At 38.3% G+C, this 27990-nt stretch overlaps 1 protein-coding gene across 1 annotated transcript in view; it reads right to left on the reverse strand.

Annotated features, from left to right (window-relative positions):
• USH1C (USH1 protein network component harmonin) overlaps positions 1 to 27990 on the reverse strand; it is a gene marked incomplete at both ends in the record, with an annotated part of 43537 nt that overhangs the window by 741 nt on the left and 14806 nt on the right. Inside the window, 17 exons of the mRNA XM_082283443.1 lie at positions 18 to 127; positions 1461 to 1560; positions 1709 to 1762; positions 2068 to 2109; positions 5662 to 5724; positions 9706 to 9825; positions 11360 to 11416; positions 13174 to 13551; positions 15617 to 15733; positions 16102 to 16254; positions 19843 to 19919; positions 21377 to 21501; positions 24048 to 24113; positions 24749 to 24891; positions 26689 to 26745; positions 27015 to 27074; positions 27509 to 27593. Coding sequence (XP_082139569.1) covers positions 18 to 127; positions 1461 to 1560; positions 1709 to 1762; positions 2068 to 2109; positions 5662 to 5724; positions 9706 to 9825; positions 11360 to 11416; positions 13174 to 13551; positions 15617 to 15733; positions 16102 to 16254; positions 19843 to 19919; positions 21377 to 21501; positions 24048 to 24113; positions 24749 to 24891; positions 26689 to 26745; positions 27015 to 27074; positions 27509 to 27593 — 1807 coding nt within the window. The remainder of the gene's footprint in view (positions 1 to 17; positions 128 to 1460; positions 1561 to 1708; positions 1763 to 2067; positions 2110 to 5661; positions 5725 to 9705; positions 9826 to 11359; positions 11417 to 13173; positions 13552 to 15616; positions 15734 to 16101; positions 16255 to 19842; positions 19920 to 21376; positions 21502 to 24047; positions 24114 to 24748; positions 24892 to 26688; positions 26746 to 27014; positions 27075 to 27508; positions 27594 to 27990) is intronic.

Consider the following 27990-nt stretch of genomic DNA (forward strand, 5'->3'; position numbering starts at 1 on the left):
TATTCCAGGTTACTTACCCCACCCATGTTCCAAGCTTTTGCTAGAGTTGCCTGTGCTTCTGCCAGCTTGCTGTCAATTAATATCTTGCCATTTACAGCCAGTATTTCATCCCCTTTCACTATGCCTCCTGGGGAAAAGACCAATATGCTATACATACAACATAAGCAAAACAAAATTCTAGGAGACTTTTCTGTGCCATATTTGTACAGTACTGACTATAATGAAAAGTGCTCTCACTGGATGTGAAGGTCTGCACTAAAAATCGTAGGAAGTTTCCTACGGACAAACCCAAAGGGAATTTTTAAGCATGGCAAAGCCAAACTAATCTCTTATTGATCATGACCAGTAAGAAATTAGTTCAGCAAGATTTTCCACAGTTTGCCTGTTTGGGTAATCCAGCTATTAGTTTGACAAACTGTGGCTGACTGTAGGCTGGTACTACTAAGCCCCATCCCTGGAAGTGCTCAAGGCCAGGTAGGATGGGGCTTTTGAGCAACCTGGTCTAGGGAAGTGTCCTGGACCACAGCAGGGGCTTGGAATTAGATTATCTGTAAGGTCTCTTCCAACCCAAATAATTCCATGATTCTACAAATATGGCAAAATTAATTAAATTCCCAAAGGAATAAAATGGCATTTGTCAAGGGTTTGCATGACTGTCATTCCTCTGCAAGTGTATGTGTAATGTTTGCTCCTTAGAACTGATTCTGACTTGCCAATCTGGAATGAAGCATAACCAGTTAACTGGGACAGGATTTGAAGAGGATGGTAAGGAGACAGCCTTAGTGGTGAGAGATCCTAAAAAGAGTGAAGGTTCAACAAGAGCACCAAGGAGACCAAATGGCTGAGATATTTTCACAGCAAGAGTGACTTGAGCTTAGGTGCAGGCTGGGACAAGGACAGCAAAGACAGTGTAAGGGGATATTGCCCTGTCTGTTGACCTGGTCATCACAAGAGTTCTCAAGAAAAGGATGGCAGATACTTCCCAACAGGTGCAAAGCCCAGATATGTTGGTGAGCATGTTCTTCTGCTTTCAGAAACCTAAGCCTCAGAGGCTCTGGCCTTCAGCTGGGTTTTGGGAGTAAAACCACCTCTTTAACTAAACAAACTGCTGTTTAAAGTAGCATAAAGAACAAAATTAAGCAGCATAGTATAGCTATAGTCAGGTAATTGCTTTGCATGTGGAAGTACTACAAATGTCATTGCTCAGAAATTGTGAAACAATGGAGAACGTATTCCTTGATTAAAGAATACACCAGAGAATCAGGTGTTGCTTTTTATAAATTTTACATAATTATTAATTTAAGAAGCACATGTGGCTGCCCTTTGACTTGAGATAGAACCTGGCTCTTTGGACAACCTAAGTGAGCTTTTAAGTACCAGGCTATGGAATCAGCCAACCATTCTCAGCCAGTGTAAGGAGACACTTTGCAGCAGCATTCAAATTCCCCTTTGCTGCTCACCATGTTTGTCTGCAGCACCATCCTCGTAGATGGCAGACACAACTATCTTTCCAATTGGAGAATCAATTCCTCCCTCAACTGCAAGGTCCAGTGATCCTTCCTATGAAAAAAAGAGTCCTAGTTCAGAAAAGGCTGTTAATTTTTGCCACTAACAGGAGCTTAGTCTTCCCTTCTTCCCAGTAAATGATGCTGTATATCAAATGCTTAAAGGAACCCTTTAAATATCAATCAAGCAATACAGCATTTACCTTTTTTATTCGTAATAGCCGTACGTCTTTTCCCATAATTTGGTCTGGGGTAAACTGTGAAAAGATACAATGATTAATCATTTCTACTTTGGAAACACAAAAAAAATTGGGATGATCTATGTAGTTTCTGGGGGAAAAGGGACCTTTCCCTCCTCTAATATAGTGTTATAGGAAGATCAGAATCCCACATCACCTTTTCCTGCAAGAACACTCCTGTTCAACATGACTAGAAAAGTCAAATACACAAGACCCAACAAGCAAGAATCTTACCTGCTCCCAGCCTTCAAAATCAAGGATTTGGCTTTTTTTCCAGTGTATTTCATATTAAACAGTTAGGCATGTTTAAATTCTCTCCTTACCATTGAATATGGATCAAAATCTTCCACATACTTCTGGAAGCCCTGAGAATAAAATGATATTTAATTGCAAAAACAGCAACTCACACACACACTTAACACACAAACTCCATCTTATTTAATAGTGAGAGAACATGTAATTCTGTAAGCTATGAAAGAAGACAGTAACTGGAGAAAAGCACAGAGAGACAGCAAAGAGTCCATCCTGACAGTAAGAAAACATTTCAAAACCTCATGGCAGATCAATAATTTGAGTTGGTCATATAATGGAGAAGTTCTGAGGAAGAGTTTACCACTCTGTGAGCTCCACAGTTCCACTCTACACCTGACAGAACAGAAACAAATCTTGAAAGCATTGTAGGCAGGTATGTTCTGCCACACTCTTCGGAGCAACATTTCTTATCAACATGTTCGACGGTAACAGGCAGAAATGACAGGCTCCAATTCACCTCTCAGCAACACTACTCCTCACTGGGTTTTAGGATTCTTTTTCAGCCCCCTTCTCTCCTTCTTGATGTGGAGTTTCAGGGGGTTGGCTCCATACCACAAGCAAACTCAGAACAACAGTTTGTTGGACAATTTGCAGGACAACTTTGTTTTCATATGGTTCTGTGGAGGACTTAAAAGCTTTGTCAGGGAATGCTGGAAATGCAGAAGATAATATTGCACCTAGGCAGAGCAAGATTTAAGCTTTGAGATGGCCCACAAAATGTAGGGCTTAACACTTGTCAGACCAAGACTGCAGAGAAAAGCAGGAGTTACCTTTTCTCAAGGATGGGAGCTCCTGCATCAGCAATCTGGAATGAATGGTGTTTGAGTGGCAGTTTCCTGAGGAGGATTAGTAGCTACTGGGTGAGACTGCATGGCCAATGCTGGGGATTTATAAAAGCTCTGCACTTATCCTGCATTCTAAAGTAAAGGACTTCAGAACTTAAGAAAATCTTTACTGAGGTACCTAGCTGCCATTCTTGTGGCCTCAAGCTGCAATAACCTGGTGACAGGGGAACACAGAACCACACAAACCTTTGCAGACATATATCTGACACAGACCAGTGGTTCAGTGCACAATCAAGCTTGATATGTTCATTACTGGCCTCTTTTCTACTGGATCCACTTGACAACAAAATCTATTCCACTGGCAGACTCAGCTAAGCCTTTTTCCACTTGTAAACCAAACACACAGCTTTAGACTCCTCTGGTATATTTTAGGGCTGGCTGTAAATGGCAAAGTTGCAGCAGAAAATACTAATGCCTTCTCTGCTATACTCTTTATCTATCACCTCTCTCAGTTGCCTAATTTTGATGTGACTATGAATGACCCTCTGGGTTCTGATCTCACCCTTAACAGCACTGCCTTACATAAGGTTTGTTACACTGCATTACATTTTTTAACCAGATAAATGGGAATTTCATCACAGACATCAGCAAGGGTAGAATTTCATCCTGGGGGAAAAATGTCAATCAATCATTCATTAATTTACAAAGTGTATTAATATGATGACCCATTTAACCAAAACTGTAAGAGAAACATTTTACAATGATAGCTACCTAAACAATTAATACTTTGAATAACTGAATTAGTACTGCCTTTTGGAATCATAGATAAAGTAGATATCTATGGTTTTGGAGCAAGCAATTTAGAGAAAAGAACTCCAATCTCAGCCAAGTCACTAAGTCATTATGTAATCTAAAGGAAGTCAGTGAACTCTTTGTCCCAGGTTGCCCTCATGAAAAACAGATGTTGCCCTTGAAGGAAGTTTTCCTGGGAAAATAATCTTTAAACAGGAAAAAACCAAAAAACTCCATGAAAACAAACACACAAAATTAAAAAAAAAAAAAAGGACCACCAAAAAAACAACCTGCAAGCAAAAGTTATAGAAACATAGAATATCCTGAGTTGGAAGGAACCCACAAGGATCACCAAGTCCAACTCCTGGCCCTGCACAGACTCACACTATGTGCCTGAGAGCCTTCTCCAAACATTTCTTGGGCTCTGCCAGGCTTGGTGCAATGACCACTTCCCTGGAAGCCTCCTCCAGTGCCCAACCACCCTGTGGGTGAAAAACCTTTTCCTAATATTCAATCTAAACTGTTGTCCACTTGGGTTCATATCACTATGTATCAGAGATATGACCTGGATCCAATAATGTACAAATATCTCTAAGACAGAAAAAAGACATGCACTGAACTGTAATAAATCTTCCCTGAAATGGGCACCACAAATTCAGAGATCAGAGAGTGCACTCCATATCCAAGCAGGCAGCAATGAACCAAGGAACACCGTGTGGAAAGCACAGTCCTAAGCCTACCCTCCCACCACTCAGGACATTTCAGGTGAAACAGTTAAGACCATCCAAATCCCTTCTTGACTTACAAAAACATTCACAGGACTGAGCATAAGCTGAAAATGGAACATTAAAATATTTGATTGCACCGAAATAACTTCCTGTCTGGACTTCCAGATGCAAGCTAAAGTTACTATTTAAAGAAAAAACAACGTCCAAAACACAAGCACTTATACCCATGTTCCTGCTTCACAGGTTTCTAACAACAATAGTCAAGAGCAATTGAGACCTGAAATAACAACAACAAACAAAGAAACAAAGACCTGAAATAACAACAACAACAGAGAAACAAAACCCAAGCAACAACAACAACAAATAATTGAAAGAGAAACTCATGACCATATATAACAAAATTTTCAAAAAACCACCTCTTTTGAGAACACAACTCATATATTCAGAACATACTGGCATTCACTGGCAAATAAATAATCTCAAAGCTGGATCTTTTTCAGTCAAATGCAGTTTTCCCTTCGAGATCTAGACTGAAACTGATTAAAAGAAGAAAAAATTATTATTGCTCTTAATGGTTTACTGCTCAAAAGCTCACACTGGGAGCTCACTACTGTGTGCTAACTTTTCATATAACATGTCAATGCATCTAATTCAGCTTGGACTAACAAAGGGGTTTTGTACAGAAATGGGCACATTTTACAGCAGCAGAGAAGTTTAGCATGAAGTTCACTTCTTCAGAGGGTCATTCATCTATTGAGCCACCAGTCAACCAAATGGGAAGAGGTGAAAATGTTATCACTGTGACAGAGGAAAGCAATAGAAGTACAGCAGGAAAACCCTACACAATACAGGAAGGCTGAATGAACAAGTGCTTTCCATCACCAGTTCCTCTGATTTCCTAACAGTAGCTATGGTATGATGATAGCTCTATTTGTTAAACTAATGAAGCATTTTATTACTGAAAGCATTGCAGCTGAACACTCAGAGAAACAAGGAAATCTTAGGAATATCAGTATCAGATCAGTTATCAGTGTTCAACTGTCTTAAAGGTTGCACTTAACCATGTAAGTAGTTACAGATGGTTCAACCTGAAGGATTTATTCCCATTCTTCTTCTGCTTAGACTAGCAGGAGACACAGGCACACACTTAAAGCTTACAAAGACGAGCAGTTCTCATGCACTAGGGCTGCCTTGCATCTTCTGGTTTAGAAACTGAGCAACAGGATTGGAAAAGAAAGTTTTAAATCTATGATCAGTCAAACAAGAAGTACCACACAAAACACGGAAAACGTTATTTTACTTGTTTTTTGTTAGATCTAAATGATGAATTGTAAACCACCATCCTTTTAAACATCTCTTGTGGCTGCAAAAGAAAGAAAATTGCCAAACCAGGTATTAACTTTTTAATGTAAATAAGTATCACCTACTCATAAATTATCTTACTGCTTATTTTGCTCTCCTAGGGACTGAATCACACTTGCACTTGTTAGTGCTTGTTCCCTGTATCATTCCAAAATGAGAGAACACACACAATGAAATAGTACTGAATGCAAAGTGGAAAGAATTCTAGAGAAACAACATAAATAATGCACATTTCCATACCACAAGATTTTTAAAAAATATTTTCCATGACTGCTTTTACAAGTCATTTCTTGTGTCTTGAAGAGTGCTTGGGTCTCTTATCCATGATATATAAAAAAAATTGAAATAATCAACCCTAAACATGGACAAAATGGTAGACAATAATTTCCAAAATACTGAGAAGTCATGATACATATATGCTTATGCACTTAAGATTTGCTTTCCTACCAGAGATTTCCTATACTGAAGAGCTGAATTCCGTTATTAAATGGATTAGATTTTGTTCTGTTTGGCTTCAAGGATCTAAATTCCATATTCATTCTGTTTTTCTGTCACTTCCACTATTCTAACAAAATGGTACACTGTAGCTTGGAATCACTTAAAATACAGAATGTTTTATTAGTTTACAGAAGTTTTCAAAAATTAGATGGGCTAAATCCCCATATTATTATACAAAACACTACTGACACTTCCCCAGCCTCCACTCAAAACCTTACAGCAAATCAGGTAATGTATTTGAGTCTTCTGAAAGAAGAACAACTTCCAGCTCCGGAATTTACCCTTTCAAACTCAATTTCCTTTAAAACAAATTACCATGTGTCAGCTTCACTAAGGTTTCTCTCAGTGTCCTATAGTCCTACCATTACGTGGAAAAATATATTCAAGAGTTAATGAAATGTGGTTTGTGTTTAATTAATACAAATGATGAGTTTTTGTCTTGGAGGACTTATGGGCAAGTTTGGAAAGATTTTCCACAAATCCCTTTAGATGCTCTCTTAAGAAAAAAAAAAAAAAAAAAGAAAAAAAAAAAAAAAGTTCAGTTTCAACACAGATTGTTTTGGTACAGCTATAACCAATGCTACTTGAAATTTCCAATCCTCATACATCTTGCCACATGGTATCTAAGCACCTGTCTTGACTTCAGCGCTGCAGAATCAGGCTTCAAAGCTTGCAAATTAGAGGAAAGCTTAAACTTTTTTTTTTTTTTTCCCTTCAGAAATTTTTCATCCACCCACAAAGGAACGAGAGAGAAAAAATCTTTTGTAGCAGCCAGTGCACCAGAGCCTTGTAAGTCACACAACAGCATGTTTGTGATAGATAGGAGAGCAGAGACTAATGCTCCTGGTGGTTTTGCTTCTATGAAAATCTCACCACTAAATCATAACAATCCTCTCCTGTTCTCTGAGCCAAAATTTAATTGGCTTTGCCATAAATGTATTCCAGTTCACTTTAGTACAGCTCACACCAATTTTGACTCAGAGCAGCACTCAGTGTTCAAGGCCATGCTTAAGGTTGAAACATCTCCCATCATTTCCCTATTTACAAGTGAAAACAATTTCATTTTCATCAACTGTTAAAAGACCAGGTAATTCTGACCTGAATTTAATTAATAAGATTATTTAAGCCACAACACAGACTATCTGGCCCAACTACCTTGCAGGTAATAGGAGGATTTTATGCATTCTTGCATGTCTATTTTATTCTTAAGTGCATGCTTTTTCATCTTCTTTACTAGTGAATTGCTCAAGGATAGGCCAACTGGATTAGCTGCTTGAATCAAATAAATTCATCAACCTCAGTTTCTAGAGTTTGGTACTCAGGACAGTTAAAGTCAGGTAAAAGCAAGGTTGAAACATTTAAATGCATAATATCAAATTAAGACATTAAAGCTGGAGTTCCATAAGGTGTGTGAAATCTAGGAAGATGAGAAACCAGACAGCAAATGATATGCTGTCTTTGGTGATACTCTCCTCCACTAAGAGAAGCTGAACTGGTCCTCTATCTGAACAATGAACTTAAACACAAACACCCACAAAAACACACAGAGCAACCAACCAAAATCCACTCCCCTTCTGCAAGAAATCTAATTATAATTCTTAAACACTTCTGGAGACAGGCAGGTACTCTCTTGTTTGTTTTGTCGTACACTGGCCTTTTCTTTTTTTAATTTATAGATGTAATCTCCCTCTTCAGTATCCATGCAAGTTTTACTTCACACAGCACTCTGACTTCATTGAAGTGAGGATGAATAAATACCCTTTTACTGCAGTAAGTCATCAATGGAAGTAAGAGTTGTAAGGTCTACCAAACCAATTTATAGACTGATCTTTCTCTCAAAGTCCTACCAGAATGTTGCTCCCACTGAAATTTTGATCTTCCAACTAATATAATGCAGTTTGGGAAGGAAGATGATTGAATCTGAGAGATTTTAGCAGACTTGTGATTTGGAAAATGTGCATGCATGCATAACAAATCATAAGACATTTCCCTATGGAGGTGGATCTTGTTGCCAGTTTCTTAAACTAATTGTATGTAGTCAGTAAAAAAAAAAAAAAAGTGCCTTTTAAAGTCTGTACCAAGATTATTTGATCACACATAAGGGTATTATAAATTTTGCAAACTAGTTCACACACACACACTTGTTCAAGAGCTAGATGATATTAACTGCAGATTATGACTTTTTTCATCCTTTCTCTAAGGAATTTCATATTGCTTAGAGATGTTAAAAAACTGAACACAATCAAAATGAGAGCTCCAACTGAAGGAAACATCTCCACTGGAGGATTTGAATTTATTTTCAGCTCATGTGCCTGCCTTCTCTTAAGCAACTTGTAAAAACTGCTTCTAATTACCATTCAGTTCATTTATAATGTAGAAGCTTCAAAATGACTCTGGCTGTGGGAAAAGTGGTTACTAAGTATCACTTAAATTTGTTCAAAGTGTAACTGGGGAAAATAAAGGAAGAAGATTATCTAAATTATTAAAATGAAAAATGACAAATCCACTGTATTTTAATGAAACACAGCTAGGAATATTGTGCACATAATTTATTGTCAGAAATAGCTTTTAATTAAATAAATGCAATACAAATTCATTGGTTTTTCTGTCACTTACTATCTTACAAATGCATATATACACGTGTCCACAAACATGCATTACAGAACACTGATACTAACAGCATAAGCCACAGTGAACCTCAAGAATAAAAGCTACCAAATTGGTCCACCAGCTATTCTAGGTGAATTTCAAGGGCTGTCAGCTGGGAGTTATCACCTGTCTGAGCAATATTTCTCTTTTTCTGTTCAGTAAGACGTAGCTCACCTTTGCTCATATACTAAAATTCCCAAGGATGCTACATGGTTGGTCCTAAAATGTTTAGCCTCTGACTTTTCACTTACATTTCAAACAAGAAATGGGAAAGAAATGAGAAAAAGAAGTTGATTGTGAGTGAACTTTGCAGTAACACTGCATGACCAGTATATTGGAGTCTGATACAACAACACATATATTTCCCCCTGGAAATTAAGATACATATAAATTTATATATATATATATATATGATAAATTATATAATGAGGCATATATCTTCAAGTATGTTTATGACCATTTACAAAGGAAAAATGCAGTTGGCTTAATTTTTATTACTTCGTTTCTGATGAATGAATTCAGAATTTATAAAAATAAAACCCAGCATGTGAATAAATGAAAAATAAGATGTACAAATTCTAGGGCTTTATGCTGCTCTGGAATTATGCACCCCTGTACAAAAATTGTCACTAAAAGCAGCTTTTCCACTATGGAAAAAAAATGGAAAAAGCCTGTTTTGTACTTACCATTCGTGACTGCTTGAAAATATACAGAAATTTTAGTTAGCAGGAAATGGGAAAAAAGATTGTTCTTTGAGGACATCTCAAAGAACAATGTCAAAACCAAACCCTCACAGTAACTGGAGCATTCAGAAAAAGAACATTAAAAGGCTTACCAGGGCCTCTGATTTGATTGTTGGCCTGACCACGAAGTTTGGGTCAGGATGCAGCATAACTGGTTTAGACACTATTGGAACCCCTGGATGACGTTGGGTAGGTGGACTTGGAGCAAGTTGCTATGGAGTTAATTTAAAAAAATTACAGTTCACAACATAATTTGTGCAAATCCATAATTTCAACTAGACTCCTCAATCCAAATGGTTTATCATAATGAATTTAACAACACTAATACAAGAAAAAGCTTGCAGAATTATTTTAACTAAGGCTTACAAATTCCAAACCAAAACACAATTTCTCTTGCATCCAAGTAGTAGCTTTTCCCCTAAATTCAGGCTTCACCAGCAAGACTATGGATAAATCTCAGCCCTGATTTTGGCATTTTTCCCATAAAGGCAACAAACTGAATGAGAAGTTACAGGAAAAGAAAAACCTGCTAAAGTTGAGTGTAAGAACTGAGTGAACCCAAAATAAAATTTTAACTACTCCATGGCTAAACAGATCTTTTAAGATGAAATCCAGCTGGGCTGCAGCAAACTGCTTTCCATAGAGAACTTCAAGTTAAATTATCTTGATTTAACCACAAGGATTTGTTAGGTAAATATCCTGCCCTTGACTCCACAAAGTACAGCTACCCAGAGGCATCTGAGACCCGATCATTCAGCACGCCCTAGGCCAATCCTACACTTCCCACTCAGACAAAACTCCCACTGACATGAAGCACAGTTTTATTCAAGAGGAGAGTTCAAAACTGAGCCCTGTGGGTTCAGTTTCTGACTTGACCCCAGCAACTCTTGGGACACTTTTCTCAATGTTTCTCATAGGAAATGTGATGTATTCCAGAGATCGTTCTTATGGTACAAGCTGTTTCCTCTGAAATTATTTATTTGCTTCCAGCAAATGGGTTAAGCCACTTTTTGGGTTTGGTTTTCTGTTTGGTTTTTTTGTGCATGTGTGTGTGTTTTTTTCCCCCCTGTGGTTTTTTTTTTCCCTTTTCCTTTCTTAAATAGTTTTTTAAAAAGCTTGAATTAGATATTTGAAAGTCCCTGAGGATATCCCTCAGCTATTGTTGTTCCACACTGCAAAATACATTGTATCATTAAGCTTTCCAAACTTAGAAGATTCAGAATCAACAGATTCACAGATACTAACTTGTTAAAACTGCACTGGAGCTGGATGATTTCTCCTGGAGCTGCACAATTTAGCAACAGATTTTTCTGGAGTGCACAATGGAGAAACCTGACATACGACCATTCTGACTCAAAATCAGTGCAAAGAGATACCAAACAAATGTTGGTGGTTCTGAGACAGAACTTGCTTCTTAGCACCCATTATATTTAAAAGACAGATTGAACCTAGCAACTTTTGCCTTGACAGAAGAACAAAGCACACGCTCTGTCACATACAGACATTTGCAACATGCAGATATGGACTGTATTTTGCTCAACTGTTGAGATACAAAATCCTTGGACCATTAGGAGCCACTTCCACTACTCGTGCTCCCAGCACAGCAATGTATCCCCACACATCATTCCACGTGCTGAATTTTAAACAAATGACCCATGCAGGGTGAAACTTTTGACACTTCCTTGCGATTAGCACTACATGGGAAGCTCATGAAAATACAGCCATGATTAACAGCACGTGACATACCAGCGGGTTGCTTGACACAGAGGACGCTTTGCCGACGTGGGAGGTGGTTCTTACAACCTAAACAGCAACGCACTTAATACTGGGTTCATATAAAGTGTAAAGCTAATAATAATTTTTTTCAGAAACAGACAATTTATTCCAGATATTTTAATAGCTAGTTCTCAAGAATGCCTCTGACAGGATTTTATTCCTTTTGTCAGGTTTTGTTCAGGCTGAATTGGAAATTAAACGATCTGGGTTAATACCAAAAATGGAGCAATGCAGAGAAGATTTTGCAGCTTGAGTTAATATTAGAAAAACGAACTTATGGGACAATTACAGTTGTCTTATCTTTTGGCTTTGGCAGGCGTAAACACAAGGTCTTTAATCCATATAGTCACAAATATGCACTGCTTTTGCTTATCTGGGGGGTTAAAAACTCACTTTGTAAAAGCCAGCAAGGATAAATTCTCAAGCTTTGGATTTTTCTTCCATTTCTGAAACCACACCAGAAATACTGAATTATCTACTTATAAACCAAGCAGCTTTGGCTCAGAATTAATTTTACTAAGAGCCTAGTTATTTCCTCATATACGCTAACTATATTCAGTGAAAACTGACATTAATTTTAAAAGCTAGGTTATTTGTTGTTACCTAACATATTTTTCTTAATTATTAATTTCTTTTCTCTAACATACGCAGCAGTGACAAACTGCCAGAAACACATACTGAAATATATTGATTTGGGGTCAGATCAGTAAGGCAGTTCCTGTATTACTCCATCTATCTGAGTATTTTCTGTTATCTTTAGAAGAGTGTATTTCTCCTCTCAACACTAGTATTTTGTACACTTCTGTGTCATTTCACATCATTTTTATTTTGCAAATAACTTGGGAAACCTGCTATCTGTAAGAACATATGATAATTCCATTTTGGTGGATCTAGCACATTCTTGGCATTTCAAATGTATAAATCACATAGATCAAGCACTGACAGAGGTCCACGTAAGTTTAAAAGAGATTCATGGGTCATATAATGGCAATTATTCAGAGAGAGAATCTATCAGTTTCCACCAAAAAGTGATAAATCTGCATATCCTTCCCCACCCCAACCAGAATCATGCAAACACAAAGACGATTTAGTAAACATGCAAAAGCCCCAAAACCCAACAATGCAGTCAGTCAACCCATGCAAAAAAACTGTGTAGGGAACAAGTGACCATATGGGATACTCTTCTGCTGCTTGAAACAAGAATCTTTTGCCAAAACAACAACTCACTACAGTGCTCAGCAAAGGGAATTAGGATGAATCAGCTGCTGTTTCTTTCCTAAAGCGCAATCTGCCACAAGATTTCTTTTGACTCTTTTGGACTCAGACTGCAGTGAGGAGAATGGCACTGTTTTCTCAAAGTGCAAGAAGTCAAAACAGGTTACCAGCTCGCACTTTTTTATTTTACACAGTTTTGACCTTTTAAAAGTTTGAGCTTCCAACTTTAGGCCAATTTTCTTTGTCCTAACAAAGGACATTCCTTCATTCCTTCTCACCTAACAAAGCCATTTGATGACACATTTAAAGCACTTTTACAAGTCATCTTCACTACAGGGATGATACTTTTCTGAAATTTAACACTGAATTAAACTGCTGCCTGCTGTTATTTCTTTCTTTTTCACCAAGTCCAACTCATCTTTAACTGATACATTCCGCTGAATGTATCTGCAGGTGTTAGGGTTACAACGTACATAGGCAGGAGAGCAAACCCCTCCTGACTTACATTTTAAAAATGTTAAAATGAAATCACCACTGGACTGCAATCCCTACAGAAAAAATGAAGAAACCGCCTCATTCCCTCTTTTAACATTGCAAGGGGCAGAAGGGTAGATCCAGTGGACAGAAGGTGATGGATCAGGGCAGGGAGGCGCGCAGGGCAAGGGTAAAGGCGCATGCATCCAAGCAGATCCCGAGGTCACCTGGGAAGCCGGTGTCACCGACAGGGCTGGACCTCGTGGAACATTTGAGGCAGGAAGTGGGTGAGCTGGGGGTGCTGGGCTAACAGTGGGCAGCGGTGGCGGCAGAGGTGGTGGCGCGTGCTGTTTGGGTTTGTCAACTTCATCTAAGTTTATATCATCGAGGTCTGTGGTGTGCAGCTGCAGGCCCCCGGCAAAGCGCCGCATTGAGGAGGCCGAGGGAGAGGCAGAAGGACGTCCACTCGCCAGCTGTGTGTGACAGAACAGAAATCTGCCTCAACACTTCTGCCTGAAACAGTCCTGAAGTGACTGACGGCCAGCCCTACGACACCGCTCAGCCTGACTGCTACTACGCAGGAAGCTCTTGGCTTCTCCCACACAGAACATACACAAAATTTTCTCCGAAGGCCTTTCTAAAAGCACTCCTTGGGATTCTAGTTTAAAAAGAAGAAAAATGGGAGTGGTGTGACAGAAGCTGTTGGGGTAAGGGGGTCGACAAAAGAAACCCCACAAAACCCCAACAGCATGAAGCCTTCAGAAGGCAAAGTCACAGGGCAAATCAAGATAACACAACTCTTGCCTCTCTGGCTCTTATGAAGAGAAAGCAAGAATTACTCCTTGGAAAGGTGATTATTTTAAGAAAAATAATCAAAGACAAGCCCTGAGGTTCCATGTCATTAAAAAAGGGAAAGGGGTTAAAGTTGTGTAAACACAACCACACATTAGCACACAGAAGGAAACTAAGCTTAAGCAGCTATCAAAACAAAAATTTAGTGTGCTATGAAATTCAGATCCTCAAGGGGTTTGAGATCTTATAATTTATATTAATCCACACCCGATCTATTGGGGGGCTAAACAACTCCAGAGTTTGAACATAATGAGCAGCTCATCCAAAAAACCCCCAATGTATGTGGAAGGAGTCTACATACGCTGCTAGAGTTGCTAACATTCCTTTTACCAGCGATCAAAGAAAATTCAGCCATTTTGCTATTTTGTAGACTCAGCTGAGGAAACACTACATGGATAAGCTGTCTGACAGACACATCCATCTTAATCTAATATGGCAACACTTCCCTCAAGTGGGTAACAGTTTTCACATTCTTATCTAACATGCTCACCCCTTTGTACTGAAAAATAGCTATTTCTTTGGCAGAGGTTGAGAGATCTTGACTGCTCTTGTTCCCAAGAAACAGTTCATGCCTGTAGCACCTGAAAACTGCTCAGCTGTACTTACCCCTAAGAAGCCCTCCGGTTTTATGTTTTACATGTTTTAGCTGCTTGGGCAGGTTTGTAGAAAAATCGTAACAGAGCACTTATATATAATGAAATGGAAGAATTGATGGGAGCAAATACAACACAGAGTGTTTGTCTTAAATTCAGGTAGAGCTCTGAAAATGCAAGTGTTTGTAATCTGTAATGTGCCTTCTTACTTTACAAAGTAAGGGGGACAAAGTTCTAGCAGAACACCATCTGCCAAGTTTAGATAGTGAGAGAAAAACTCTGCATAATCATTCCACTAAAGACCTGTACTGAAACACCACATGGATCTGAGCCTAGGGCCACAAAGAACAAAAGATCAACTGCTTTTTCCAGAGCTGCTCCATGGTGACTTGAAGGAAAATCATGCGAGAGTGTTCCCCAAGGTCCCTTTTGTGGTTGCAGTTTCTCGGGGATCTCACGGGAGCTCAGCAGATTGAAGTGCTCCTCTTGAAAGTGGCTTTCCTTGGAAGACAGCCAGAGCAGCAGGATGGTGGGAAAGCCTCACTCCACGTCTAGAATCACCAGGCTCTAAGGAACAATCGCTATCTGCAGATCCCCTAATTAAAGGGGACTACTTAAAGCACAAGCCCAAAGCCTACTCCTTGTGAGTTTTGTATCTTTTTGTGATTTTCTTAACCTGCTCCTTTATTTCATGCAATACAAGGAAGCTTCCAAGAGCTCACTATCAATGATGGTCTCATTTTCATAGGATATTAATAAATACAGCTGGGTCCAGGTTTTGCTATTTGTAGCATGCCCCACATAGCCCAAACAGCTCACGGATCAATAAAACTGTTCACTCTGTGGTAATAATATACTTTAAAAGGTTAATACAAACAGTTCATTAAAACAATGTTTAAATCTTCATAAAATATAGGAACAGCAAATTCTATAGATATATACAGTCATTAATTACTGACATTTTCCCCCCTCTTAGAAAGAAGGCTGAGGGGGAAAGACAAAGATTTTTTCACTAGTAAAACCTGGTGCTTTAAGGAGACAACCTTCAGTTAATTTAGAGATCATGCAATATATGGAAAAGCCAGAATTTTACCTCAGGAGACTCATTCTCCACAGAGGAAATCTGTTCTAACCGTGTTTGACAAAGTCTTTCCACCCAGTGCTGCACCTTTTCTGATTCTTCCAAGTCTTCTCGTTCTGTCTCAGATACCTTGACCATAACATTGGTGCATGAGAAAAGGTTATAGGTGTGGTCACAATACAAATATGTTTCAGAAGTATGAAAACTCCACTAAACATAATTTTAAAATAATCATGCTTTTAAGAAGGTTTTCCTATTTTGCTTTCATTAAATTCATCACTACACATGGACACTCATTAACTGCAGAGCTATCCTCATTTGGGCAAAAGCTGACTAGAAACAAGCAAACACGGCAACAGAGTTTTGCAGTGAAACAGCTTTTAAAATTTCATTATCTTTGACAATCAATTAAACAAGTGTCCTGCTAAAATAATTCCACTAAAAATCCACCTAATTTTCTTTCAATATAGTTTTGCACCTGATAGACCACAACATACCTCTTGCACAAGACGATTTATTTTCAGCTGTTTTTCTTTCTCCAGCATTCCTTCTTTCTCTTTGGCAAGTTTTTGCTCAAACTCCATTTCCTTTTTATTCTTCTTCTGTTCACAAAAACTATCACTTTTTGACTTCTTTCCTTCTTTCCCTTTCTGGGAAGGATTTTTAACAAAAATTTTTACATCAGCTAAAAACACCACAGACTTCAATTTTGGTACATGAGTGCCTGCCTTGAAAAATCTAATTACCGTCTATGCAAGTATGGGGATGATCTTTTAAAAGAAAATCCAAAGTCCATTTACCCAGCAATTTGCAGGAAGTTCAAACTTTTTGTAGGGCTTGTGCCCACTAAGAGATGTTGGATGAGATCAGAGAATTCAACTTTTTTGTTCCTCTGCAAAGTTACAACTTTAGGGCACAGAGGCCCACTATAAAACTTTGAATATTCACTTTTGGTTGGGTCTTGATTTGCCATGTCTCTGTTTTGGCACTTATATACATGTAAGACTGATTGCTTTGAGGTGACAGATGCTCATGTGTAAGTAGATATGAACAGTCCATGCATACAACAGCTTCATGCATATGCCCTAAAATCAGCATTGCATCCCCTAATGAAACTGAAATAAGGAATTATAAAGGAAAGGTTTAGATCAGTGCAGAAACTGAGTTGCTTCCAAGAAGGAACACTGCAAAACAAAGACCATGTAGCTCCTGGATAAAATCTACTCAGATGAGTTAACTAGTACAGTACAAAGTGACTCTAAATTTTAGATGTAGGATACAAACAAAGGGAAAAGCTACACAGTCTTTTGGAAGCCTCTGTTCCTGTTGTCTTCAAAACACACACTGCTTCTTATTTCTACTTTAATGATGTCACATTTCTGCTACCCTTTCACATTTGTACAGGTACGACTTAGTTCATATTGGAAATGCCATGTTCTCCTTTTATTTATGAAAAAGTAAAACAGAGGAGCAGGTGGCCACTTATTGTCAATTACTGCCACTGCCAGAAAGGCTGTGCCTCAGGTTTGATTTTATTCTCATCATCATCAGCTACTGACTTTCATGCTTTGAATTCCCAAAACCACCACAAACTGCTTCACATTAAATAGCATTATTAGTCTTCCTTTCCCCTTTTGCACGTTAATATTGATAACAAAGCCTTGGAAAACAGACATTTTCCCTGGCAGTTACAAAAGCCAATTCTCCCAGTCAAGCAGTTAACTGGAAATCTGTACTGCTGAGTTCAGTGGGATGTGGTCTACTGCTTCGTGGTTACATGGTGGTGGTGTTGTAGGGAGGGGAGCAGGGGGAAAAGGAACCCCCAAAACACTGGAGATAAGGCTTAACTAAAAAAAAAAAAAAAAAAAAAATCTAGCTTTTCACACTAATGTTTTAACATAAACCTAATTCTGTGGCATATTTTATTCAGGAATAATTAGTTTTTACCTTAACAATTGCCAATATTATCCTCTAAAAAATGAGAAGATACATTTAGTACTGTCTACTAAATGCAACACCAGGCAGGTCAACATTTGAAGAATTACTGAATTCAAAGGCACACTAAGCAGTACACAAGCCAAAGTCTTCCAGAACAAGAACATATATCTGACAATCTTAGCTGCATTCACTGCATTCAGATACAACGGGATGATTCATCCTTTCCTACAATTTTCCCCATGGATTCAGTTTACTTCCTATTATAGACATTTTCAGTACACAGTGAAATTTTGTTTTTAGAACAAACAAAAAAATTCATTAGCAATAGGGAGCAGGATGAAAATTCATCACTGCCAGATTTAAAAATATTTCTAAAAGCAAATTATTAAAAAAACATCTTTTCAAGCTTCTAGCGCACACTGTGTGCTAAAGTTCAACTGGAATTGTGTAAGATCTTCATTAATATATGGAGAGGTATTTGGACATTCTCTGAACTGTAATTGTCAGCATCAATACAAAGGATTACCTCCTCGTGTGAAGAGTTTCCATAATATGCACTTACAATTTTCATTATAAAAATCCTAACTGCCCTGGCTTTCTCACAGGTTAGAGATCCATGGTGATTTACAGTCACCAGCAGTACAAAAAGGTATTGGAATGCACCATTTTCTCCTAATCTCTTTTAAGGAGAACAGACATACCCTGGGCACACAGAAGGTTAAAGTAATAGTCCTGAAGAGTTACACGAATACTTCATCTGTCTGAAACAATCCTGACCTCCTCTGAAACCTTGAGTTATTGCCAGATACACACAAAAAAATCTTCATGGCGCTTTTACCACAGTTAGTTACCAAAAAACCCACCACCAAAGCACACCACGCAATCCCCCCAGAATATGGCTAATGTACATAAAAAGCAATAAAGAGAAGGAAGCAACTGCAAGTATAAAATATTATTTGAAACTCTCAAATTGAAATTGCAATACTTCAGCAGCATCTCTGCAGACACAGAAGTATTCTATCACCCTAAAAATTGTTAATTTTTTTTCCTCATATACACATGCCTAAAAGCCTTCTGCCTTCAGCACTCCTCCTACAGGGAGGTTTGCAAAAGTGTAACTATATAATTTTTGTCTCGGTACTGTTTTTATATAAATATAAATATAAATATATATATATATATATAAATATATATATATATATATAGTGAATACTTCTGGAGAACATGAAGACATGCACTGCTCACCTGTAATGAACACCTGCTGCAAAGTACTGTTACACAACTCCCTCTGGCAGAACTCAACAGCCCAAAGGACTGGAAAGGACAAACTCCTAGACACATGCATCCCACAAGCATCTTAATTTGTGCACGTTAAAAGAAGGAGCATTTGACTATAAAGAATGTTTACTAATAAGAGAGAAGAAGAAAAATGAGGAATTTCAATTCAAACACACAGCAAACAAATGTACATTTCAAACTTTGTACCTTACGGATTGTGGGAAATTTTCCTTCATACCGATAAAACCATCCAAAAGCTACAAAAGGTAAAGGAAAAGGTGTTTTTTGAAGAAAAGCCAAGGACTGGTTCTTACTCAGATCAATCCATGCTGATATGTGTAACTGATTGAAATTTATTTGAAGGCTCAACACCAGAGGTTTGGTATTACACCTCAAGTCCTTAGTCAAATTCTTGATAAATGGTTCTAGTACATTTAGTCATAAGTTTCCCTTATTTTAACGATATACATTTTATGTCAAAGCAAATGCAACAATCAACAAGTAATCTTCACACAGAACCACACAGGCATGTGCATTGCTAAGATTTTTATGGTTATGCTCCTACTTTACAGTAGTTTTAGCAAGCCTTATGAAAATTAAGCAGGTATGCAAACTCATTCAAGCTTGTGGCAGAACACAGGCTTTTGAGGAGACATGAAAAGCTCCATTTCCCAGGACAAAATATTTCAAGCCAAGTGCTTAAATGTTACAGAGTATATTGCTAAGTAAAAACATACAGAACTTTATATAAGAAACATACATAACTTTATGTAAGAAACACTGCTAACACAGAGCACTCAGTATAGTCCACCTTTCTGCAGGATTGTTAGATTTCCTATCAAGGTACCTTTAGAATGCAATGACAGCAGCGGTGTCAAAACCTTTCATCATTTACCAAAGGACCACAAATATTGCCCTAGGAAACCCAAATGGTCAGTTCAATGTCAAGACTGACTGTCAGGAGGAGGTGAGACACAGGAAGAATCTGAACCAGGATAGGAAGTTCGGGCTGAGTGGCAAACCTGTTTGTCCTGCTTCATGTTCACTTCATCCATGTCATCTGTTTCAAGTTGGTCATGTGCAACTCCCTTTAAGTCTTCTAGAGAAACAAAGGAGGAAAGGAGTGAGGAGATAGAAGTGACAGTCTAAATGGAGGTTCCCATGAAATGAAGAGAGATCAGCAGTGTGTGACTAGAAGTCTCCGTGAAATAAAAAAATGTAGTTAGTGATGGGATGCTTTTTCTACAAAATTCTTAGAAAGAAAAAATGGCCCTATTAAATCAGTCTCCAACCTCCTCCAGCCCTGAAGAGCAGTTAGAATCTACATGTGGACAATTAGTCTGCTCTGTGATGAAGAGAAGCCTGCAGAGCTTGGTGGCTTTTCCTGTAATGGAACCATCAGCAGACTTTCCCAAAGTCACACACAAAATAATGTAATAAAATAACATCGGGTTAGGAATCGGCCCAGATCTCCTATAAATTATGCAACAAGCACTTTCCACGTTTTTCTCTGTACAATACAATTTTAGTACATTCTCCACATACAATTTGTAGATTCCAATTTAGCTTCTTAACTGCCAACTAAGCTCCAACTCTCTTGATTCCCTCCAGACCTGTAAGTCAGAAAGCCAGCAGCATCCTAGGCTGCATCAAGAGCAGTGTGGGCAGCAGGGCAGGGAATTCTGCCCCTCTACTCCACTTCAATGAGACCCCACCTGGAGTGCTGCATCCAGCTCTGGGGCTCCCAAAATAAGATGGATGTGGACCTGCTGGAATGGGTCCAGCAGACGGCCATGAAGATGATCAGAGGGCTGGAGCACTTCTCCTATGAGGAAAGGCTGAGGGAGTTGGGCTGTTCAGCCTGGAGAAGAGAAGGCTGTGGGGAGACCTTAGAGCAGCCTTCCAGTACCCAAAAGGGGCTACCAGAAAACTGAAAAGGAACTTTTTAAAAGGGCATATAGTGACAGGACAAGGGGGAATGGCTTGAAACTAAAAGAGGATAGATTTAGATTAGATACTAAGAAGAAATTCTTTACTGTGAGGCACTGGAACAGGTTGCCCAGGGTAGGTGGTGGATGTCCCATCCCTGGAAGTATTCAAGGCCTGTTCTGGATGGGGCTCTGAACAACCTGGTTTAGTGGAAGGTGTCCCCACCCATGGCAGGGAATTGGAACAAGGTGATCTTTAACATCCCTTCCAACCCAAACTTTGAAAAGATTGTCAGGCAAACACTGAACAAAAACAACATGGAAAACAATGCACCAAACCCCCAAGATAAAGAGGCTGATGCTTCAGAAAATTTCTTAGCAAGCTTCATTCTTTTTTGCTTTTTCTGCTGCTGCTGCTTGTTAAAAACCATGACTATTTGAGTGGATCTAGATTTTGCAAGATAGGTACCTGTTAAACAGGAGCTATTAAATTAATGGTATGCTTCCAGCCTTCTGAAAATAACCATTCATAGCTAGCTTGGCTTGGAGACAAACTGGTGATATATTCCATACAGCTCAGACGTGTCTGACACAAACACAAGGAGGCAGGCTGAAATCAATTACTTACTTTTGTGTTTGGAACGAGGGGCAGAGTGCACGTCTGCAGTTACAGTTTTTAGAGACTTCGGTGGTTCTTTAGGACCCCAGTCTTCTTCCCACTCCTTTTTAAATTTCTCTTCCTCTGCTGTTATCCTAGAAGAAGCAAATGCAGTTACACATTCAGAGTGCAAAAACAACAGCATCAGTATATATTCATTATCATCATAATTTTTCAGCGTATTTGTTTTTTCTCTTTAATATAAGGCATAATAAACTGCTCCTTCCTCATAACCAAATTCCTTTAATCAATCTGTTTCATTTACTAAGCTACTAAGATAATTTGAAAAATAAAGTGTAACTGAGTAAGATATTCTTGTTTGAGACTTATAAGGCCAGTTATATAAACACGTGCACAGATGCTAAGCCATGAATGATACACTACCGTACTGTCACCTTACATGAAGGAAAAAAATCCATCTCTCACCTAGTAATTTTTCATTTTTACAACTGGAATTACCTGTTAGAAAAAGTCAGTTTTAACTAAAACACTGAGGGACAGAACATCTACCATACACCCAAATCAGATGTCACAATGGAAAATTATACCTAAAAGGTGTGTGTCTTCCTTCTATATCTTAAATCTATTTTGATGATTGCTTCCTAAACACATAGTCCTAGGTTGCCATAAAAAGTGACTCTTCCCAAAAAGAATTAAATACTGCTGAAGCATGAACCAATAAGAAATAGACATTTCTTATTCTAGGGAAAAAGGGGGAAAAAAAAGAATAAAAGAGATGAGAGGGGAATAGATAAGTAGAGATAGAGGATGGGGATGGTGCAGAGAGCGTCACACTTCAGGAAAAGAGCATGCAAAACAAGTAATGTACCAAGGAGGTACCTAGAATGGCATGATGATCAGAAAAAATGACATTTCAAACCAAAAAACAGCAAGCACCAAGAAGGTCACAGCAGAGATGCTGAATAACCTAATAACATGTAGCTCCATATATGTAGCCTTAAGTGATCCAAGATCTATTCTTGACTATAGCTGGCCTTGAAAGGATAATGTGGTGCCAAAATTTACCAGGTCTTAGATATATATTATGCTATTTATACTTGGATTATCTCTTGCATCTCTAAATTAGCTAAAACAAATTGAAAAAATATTCACATGGAGTCAAAACACTCTTAAATCTGCAGCTGAGCTCACTATTTAAATTTAGAGGCATTGTCAGGGAACAACGGACAGAATGTTGTTTCATTTCATTTTAATTAAAAAAAGATGGTGTTACAATGCAACTTGCAGTACACAGAGTTAGGGACCTCTGCCATTCAGGCACATTTGAAATGTTTTCAAATCTAAGATACCAAAACAGGGCACAGTGACTTTACACAATGAATTCCTGCAGAAAGGATTTTTAAAGGAAGGTAAGGCATGATCCTTACAAACTATTAATACAGAAAAACAATGTATTTTAGCTTGTCACAATTGCTCATGAAATCTCAGCTTTTAATTTCATCTTTTTCCCTCTAGTACCATTCTCCCTCCTCCTCACCCAGGAGATTGACACTGACTTAACTGTTTGGATTGTGATATTGAAAAGCTTAAAAGTGCTTGAGCGACACTTGAAAATTATACAAGGAAGTATAAAGCTGTGTTAGACCTTACACTGAGCAGCCCTCAAGGCATGAAAGCCCTCCCTGAGTGAGTGAAGATGCTCTTAGTGCAGAAGAACACGGCAGACACCCAACATCCATTATAACAGACAGGCAATCTAGACTGGGAGAACAGAATCATCCTTCACATGTGATGGCCTGCTTTTATAGCAGCTTTTGGCTATTGCAGGAACTTCTGTAGAAGGCCTCAATAAAGAACAGGATGTCACCAATTCCCTGGTATCAGGAAAGGGAAACGCACAAGAATTCATCCGTGTGCTGCAGTAGAGCCCACAGCAGGACTGTCAGAAGATTTTTCTCTTGTGACAGCTGGAGAATATATTTCTTTTTGCACCTTGGAAATTCAGAAATCCCTGCACTTTTTCTATCAGAAAATTTTAGCTAATACAGGTACATGAGAAGGAACTTATAAGAATTAAAACCCCTTCAATATGTCTAAGGGGTAAAGCTGAAGACTTGAGGGTCAATCTTAGCCCTAAAGGGCTGAATCAAAACAGGTATTACTGTGCTACTTGCATTTTCATGCAATTTCCCTGCATCATTTAGAAGGGAAGTTAATTATTGTGGTAACAACTGATTAATTTCAAACTTCCAAATGTAAAAGAATGCTTAAGTTACAAATATAGTACTGATCTGTTTCTTAAAAGTACTATTTTTTTCCTGTTACAATTAAATGTAGTGTTTCAGTGACAACAGAGTAAGCAAGTTCCAAGACACAGAACTTCCTTAATCTTAAGTTTCTCTATATATTAATAACATTTTTAAAATAAGTGCTCTACTTCAACTTTACATTGAATTTATTATTGCCATAAGCCTCATGTTTTCAAGGTGCTGATTTTCAGAACAGTTTCCTATTCTCTAACAGTCGTGTACTTACTGATCTGTATTGGATCCTACATTTAGCTAAATGGAAATACTACACAATTTTATTTGAAAGGAACATGCAGAAGGTTTCCAGCCAGACCTAACACACAAGCACCCTTTTCCAGGTGGCACACTGCCTGTGTAAGGTTTTTACTCACTGCTCTATTTCTCTGCGGTATCTCTCTTCCTCCTCTGCAGCCTTCTGGGAAATCTCCAGCTTTCTTCTATAATAAGAGGAATTAGGACACCATGATAAAAATAGTATTTTCTGAGTAAGAACCAGAACAAAGTGTGTCAGCATTTAGTAAAAGACATAGACAGTAAATATATATGTATTGGGGGAAAACACTCCTTTTTAAAAGTCATCACTAAGATACCAAGGTTTCAGTATGGTTTCATAGGAACCCTGAGGACATTCCTGACCACCTGCATAATAAGAGCATTATCACCTACTTAATTCTCTAAGTCAATACCTCCTTCTGAGACAGGTCTATAGTGTGGTTTTTTATGAGTATAAAATTTCTAACTGTCTTGCTAAAAATAAAACATGAGTGGATAGCATCAGGAAAATAATGAGTATCACAGTGAATCACTGGGGTACGACAGTCAGGGAGCAGAATGACCCTTCTACTCAGCATGGCTTTGAACGATATCAGCTCTGAAAGCTCAGAACATCAAGAGCTACACAGGATAAACATTTTATGAACAGAGACTCTGCAACAGCAAAACAAAGTTCTCTAAGTTCAGAATCTTCTCACTTCTGTGAGAAGCATCACAGAAATAATCATGTGCTCCTGTCTTCTGTGCCCTCTCCAAATCCAAGCTAAATTTTTCAGACTGTCCTGTAGAGAGCTCTTACAATCTCTCTTTCTCTTGCTGCTCTTTGATGATTTTGTTGGTCTCCAGCGCAAGCCGCTTCTGATGCATTAACTCCTGGCGTTCCTGCTCACGGAGATATGCTTCTCTTTGCCTCTCTTCTTCAGTCATGAACAGCTCCTTTCCCTGCAATCAAAACCACAAGCCAAATCAGTCATGAAAATATCTCATGAATGCAATTCTTCTAGGAAATAATTAAAACCCAGCTACACAGTAGCACATCTGCCATTTCCTTACATCGCTCTTCCGGAGGAACACAAAGATCCTCAAAGATCTGACCGCTTACTCCAAGGAGCTATTCTACTTCCAGCCTCTAAGTTATTATGTGCTAAACACCTCAGAAGAGATTGCAACTACTGAAGTCAGCAACAGCACTGTAAGGGTCATGCCAAATACATGCTCAGTGTGCACCCAGAAAAAACTTCACATTATACTTTCTTGAAATCTCACTGAGCAATGAAATGCCAGAGAACAGAACAGTGAATGACTCCCAGTTTGAAGACAACTACACAGTTACTGTGTTTTAATCCCTGGTTGCTGCAGAAATGTGTCATCATTCAGGGAACCCAAATACAGGGAATGTACATCCCCCATACACTGTATAGTTTATGTATTTCAGTTGGTTTTGTCCCTGTTTCATTTGCTTTACAATTAAGACACCAGCACTATTTTCCGTTCAAGAAAGATATTTCCATTGTGCTATAGGCAGAACCCTTTAATAACATTAATCTAATTTTCATTTCTGAAATTAAAATCCCATGTTAATTAGGAAGGTAGGATTTTTCCTGTCTCTAAAGCACAAAGTAGACATCTTGAACAAAACCAGGCACTGAAGAATGCCTTTGCATCATAGTAGGGAAACTGTTTCCTTTTGCTATCTGTTCTCCAGACAAAGACGTGTACTGAGGAGAGACATGCAAGGTGAAAGAGTGAGGAACAGAAGAGTTCCATAGCAACAATTTGCCATTTTAAGGATACCACCCCAGTGATGCATGCTGAGGTAGATCTCATATTTTTAACAGTTGTTAACATAACTGGGAGTTGAAACTAAGTCCTCAGGATGTTGAATTCCTGGAGCTTAATCAACTAGCCCAGAGCTTTTGTTAAAACAATGTCTACAGTGCCTTTGGACAGCTTCATCTTTTGTTACTATAAGAGTAGATCAAATAAACCATTAATTCCTTAACGTAGCTACACAGTACACATATGCCCTTAGGAAGTAGCTGAAGTGACTTATTAAATCTTTTTTTTCCCCCTATTTAAGTCAGTTACAAGGCAATTAAAAAACAGTCTTTTATTAGTCTATGGAACTTGATTATCCTCTTGTATATAACTGCACACTTTGCTATAAGAAGGATTAAAGCAGTAAAAACATTAAAAAATTTATTGAAAGTCACACTGAAGTCAGAGGGAAGATTTAATTAATTTCATCTGGTTTTAGATTAGGCCCCAAAGGCTTATAGTTCTGCTGAACAGAACAGTGGGAATGAAAAACTGAGCAATTTTCAATGTGTCAATACGCTAATGAGATCAGATAAACAGTTACAAAAGGAACTAATTTGGAATAAGACTTAGGCATCAGCTAGTCAGGATTAAAAATTATTTGTCCCCAATCCAACTTCCATGTTTCAGGAGATATCTGTTAGAACAGAAGCTCTCAAACATGAGGAACCATTAGGATAAAGTTAATTTCCATTCCTTGTCAAGGGAACGGTTTTGCATTGGCCCACAATTATGAAACTGTTTTGAGAATACTTTGTGTAGTATGAGATAAGCAAAAGCCACTCAAAACTGCCCTGGTTTGACAGAGGTATAGATCTTATAAAGAAACACAGCTTTTGTTTTTAACCATTTATTTTTATCATTTATTTGCCCACAGAGTAATTTTCACAAATGTTCTGCTTTTAAAAATACACTACTTACAGCGCCTGCTACCACAGAGATAGTCAAAGTACGACTACTCTTGAGCACTCTGACAGCCTGCAAATTAAAACAAAACAAAAATCAATATGAATGAAGTGATAAAAGGCCAGTATATATTGGATGAAAAATGCTGGTTGCCCAGGCTGGAATTTCCACAACTAAATCGGGTGGTAGGTATGCAAATCTTCAAATTCCCATGTTTGGTACACAACCCCTTGAGTCAGTAGCCCAGTATCAAAACATACTTTTTGTGCACAGGGAAAAAGGACAGATATTAAGTAAACTGTCAACTACAACTTCAGAGAATTAAGAGGACTTGACTTTACCTCTTTATGATCCACATTAGAGAAGTCCACACCATTCACCTCAACAATCTGGTCACCAACCTAAAGAAATTAATGCAAATTTTAGTACAGATGCTAAGTTAGTACATATATTAAGTGAAAACAGAAAGAGAGGTGCTCTCTAACATCCTTCATACAATGATCACAGGTACCAGCAGAGGGCAAGGGAAACAGACTGGAAACTGGCCAGGCTTGCACATCCTCCTACACTTGGATCTCCTATTGCCACTGCCTGGGATCAAATCCTGAGCTTGAAAGAATATTGATCTGATCCAGGTCAATCATGTTCTTAAAATTTTAGGAAACTACCTTAATTTAAAATGTAACCATAAGGTATTTCTTTCCCATGGGAAAGAACCCCCCACCAAACAATAATACCAACACAGCTAGTGCTTTAGAGAGATTCAGAATCCTAGAAGCTGTGAACACAAACCAAGAATTCCTTGTGGTACCTACCTTGGAGGTGGCAAACTTACCTCTAAGCCCACCTCTGCTGAAAGAGAGCCCGGCTTAACATTGCTGATAAAAATGCCTGGTTTTTGTGTTGGACCACTGGAAATACTGGAAATGTAAAAAACCTCCAGACATTAATAGAATAATATTTATGGAATAAAATTCATGGAATGATACAGTGTAATACAGCTGTAACTTGTTTTTGATTAAAGAATATTTATGATATTAGCCAACTCTGAAACAAACACCAAAACTTGCCAGTACACAGGGTGTATCATCCTATTTTTCTATACACCACAAAACTGGTTTTAAAGAAAAAGTGAAAATAAAAATATTCAAGCTTCTGTGTGGGGAAACACAAAAGGTGGAAAAGCTTTAGGTGTGAGAAAAAAGCAGGTTTCAGGAATAAAGCAGAAGAGTCTAGGGATCACCTTTGGCTGCAAAAACTTGAAGATAAAATTATATAACAAGCAAGGACATTAAAACAATGGTTACGGTTTTTAGG

The sequence above is a fragment of the Coloeus monedula genome (assembly GCF_965178545.1).
Source record: "Coloeus monedula genome assembly, chromosome: 6".
Classification (NCBI taxonomy): domain Eukaryota; kingdom Metazoa; phylum Chordata; class Aves; order Passeriformes; family Corvidae; genus Coloeus; species Coloeus monedula.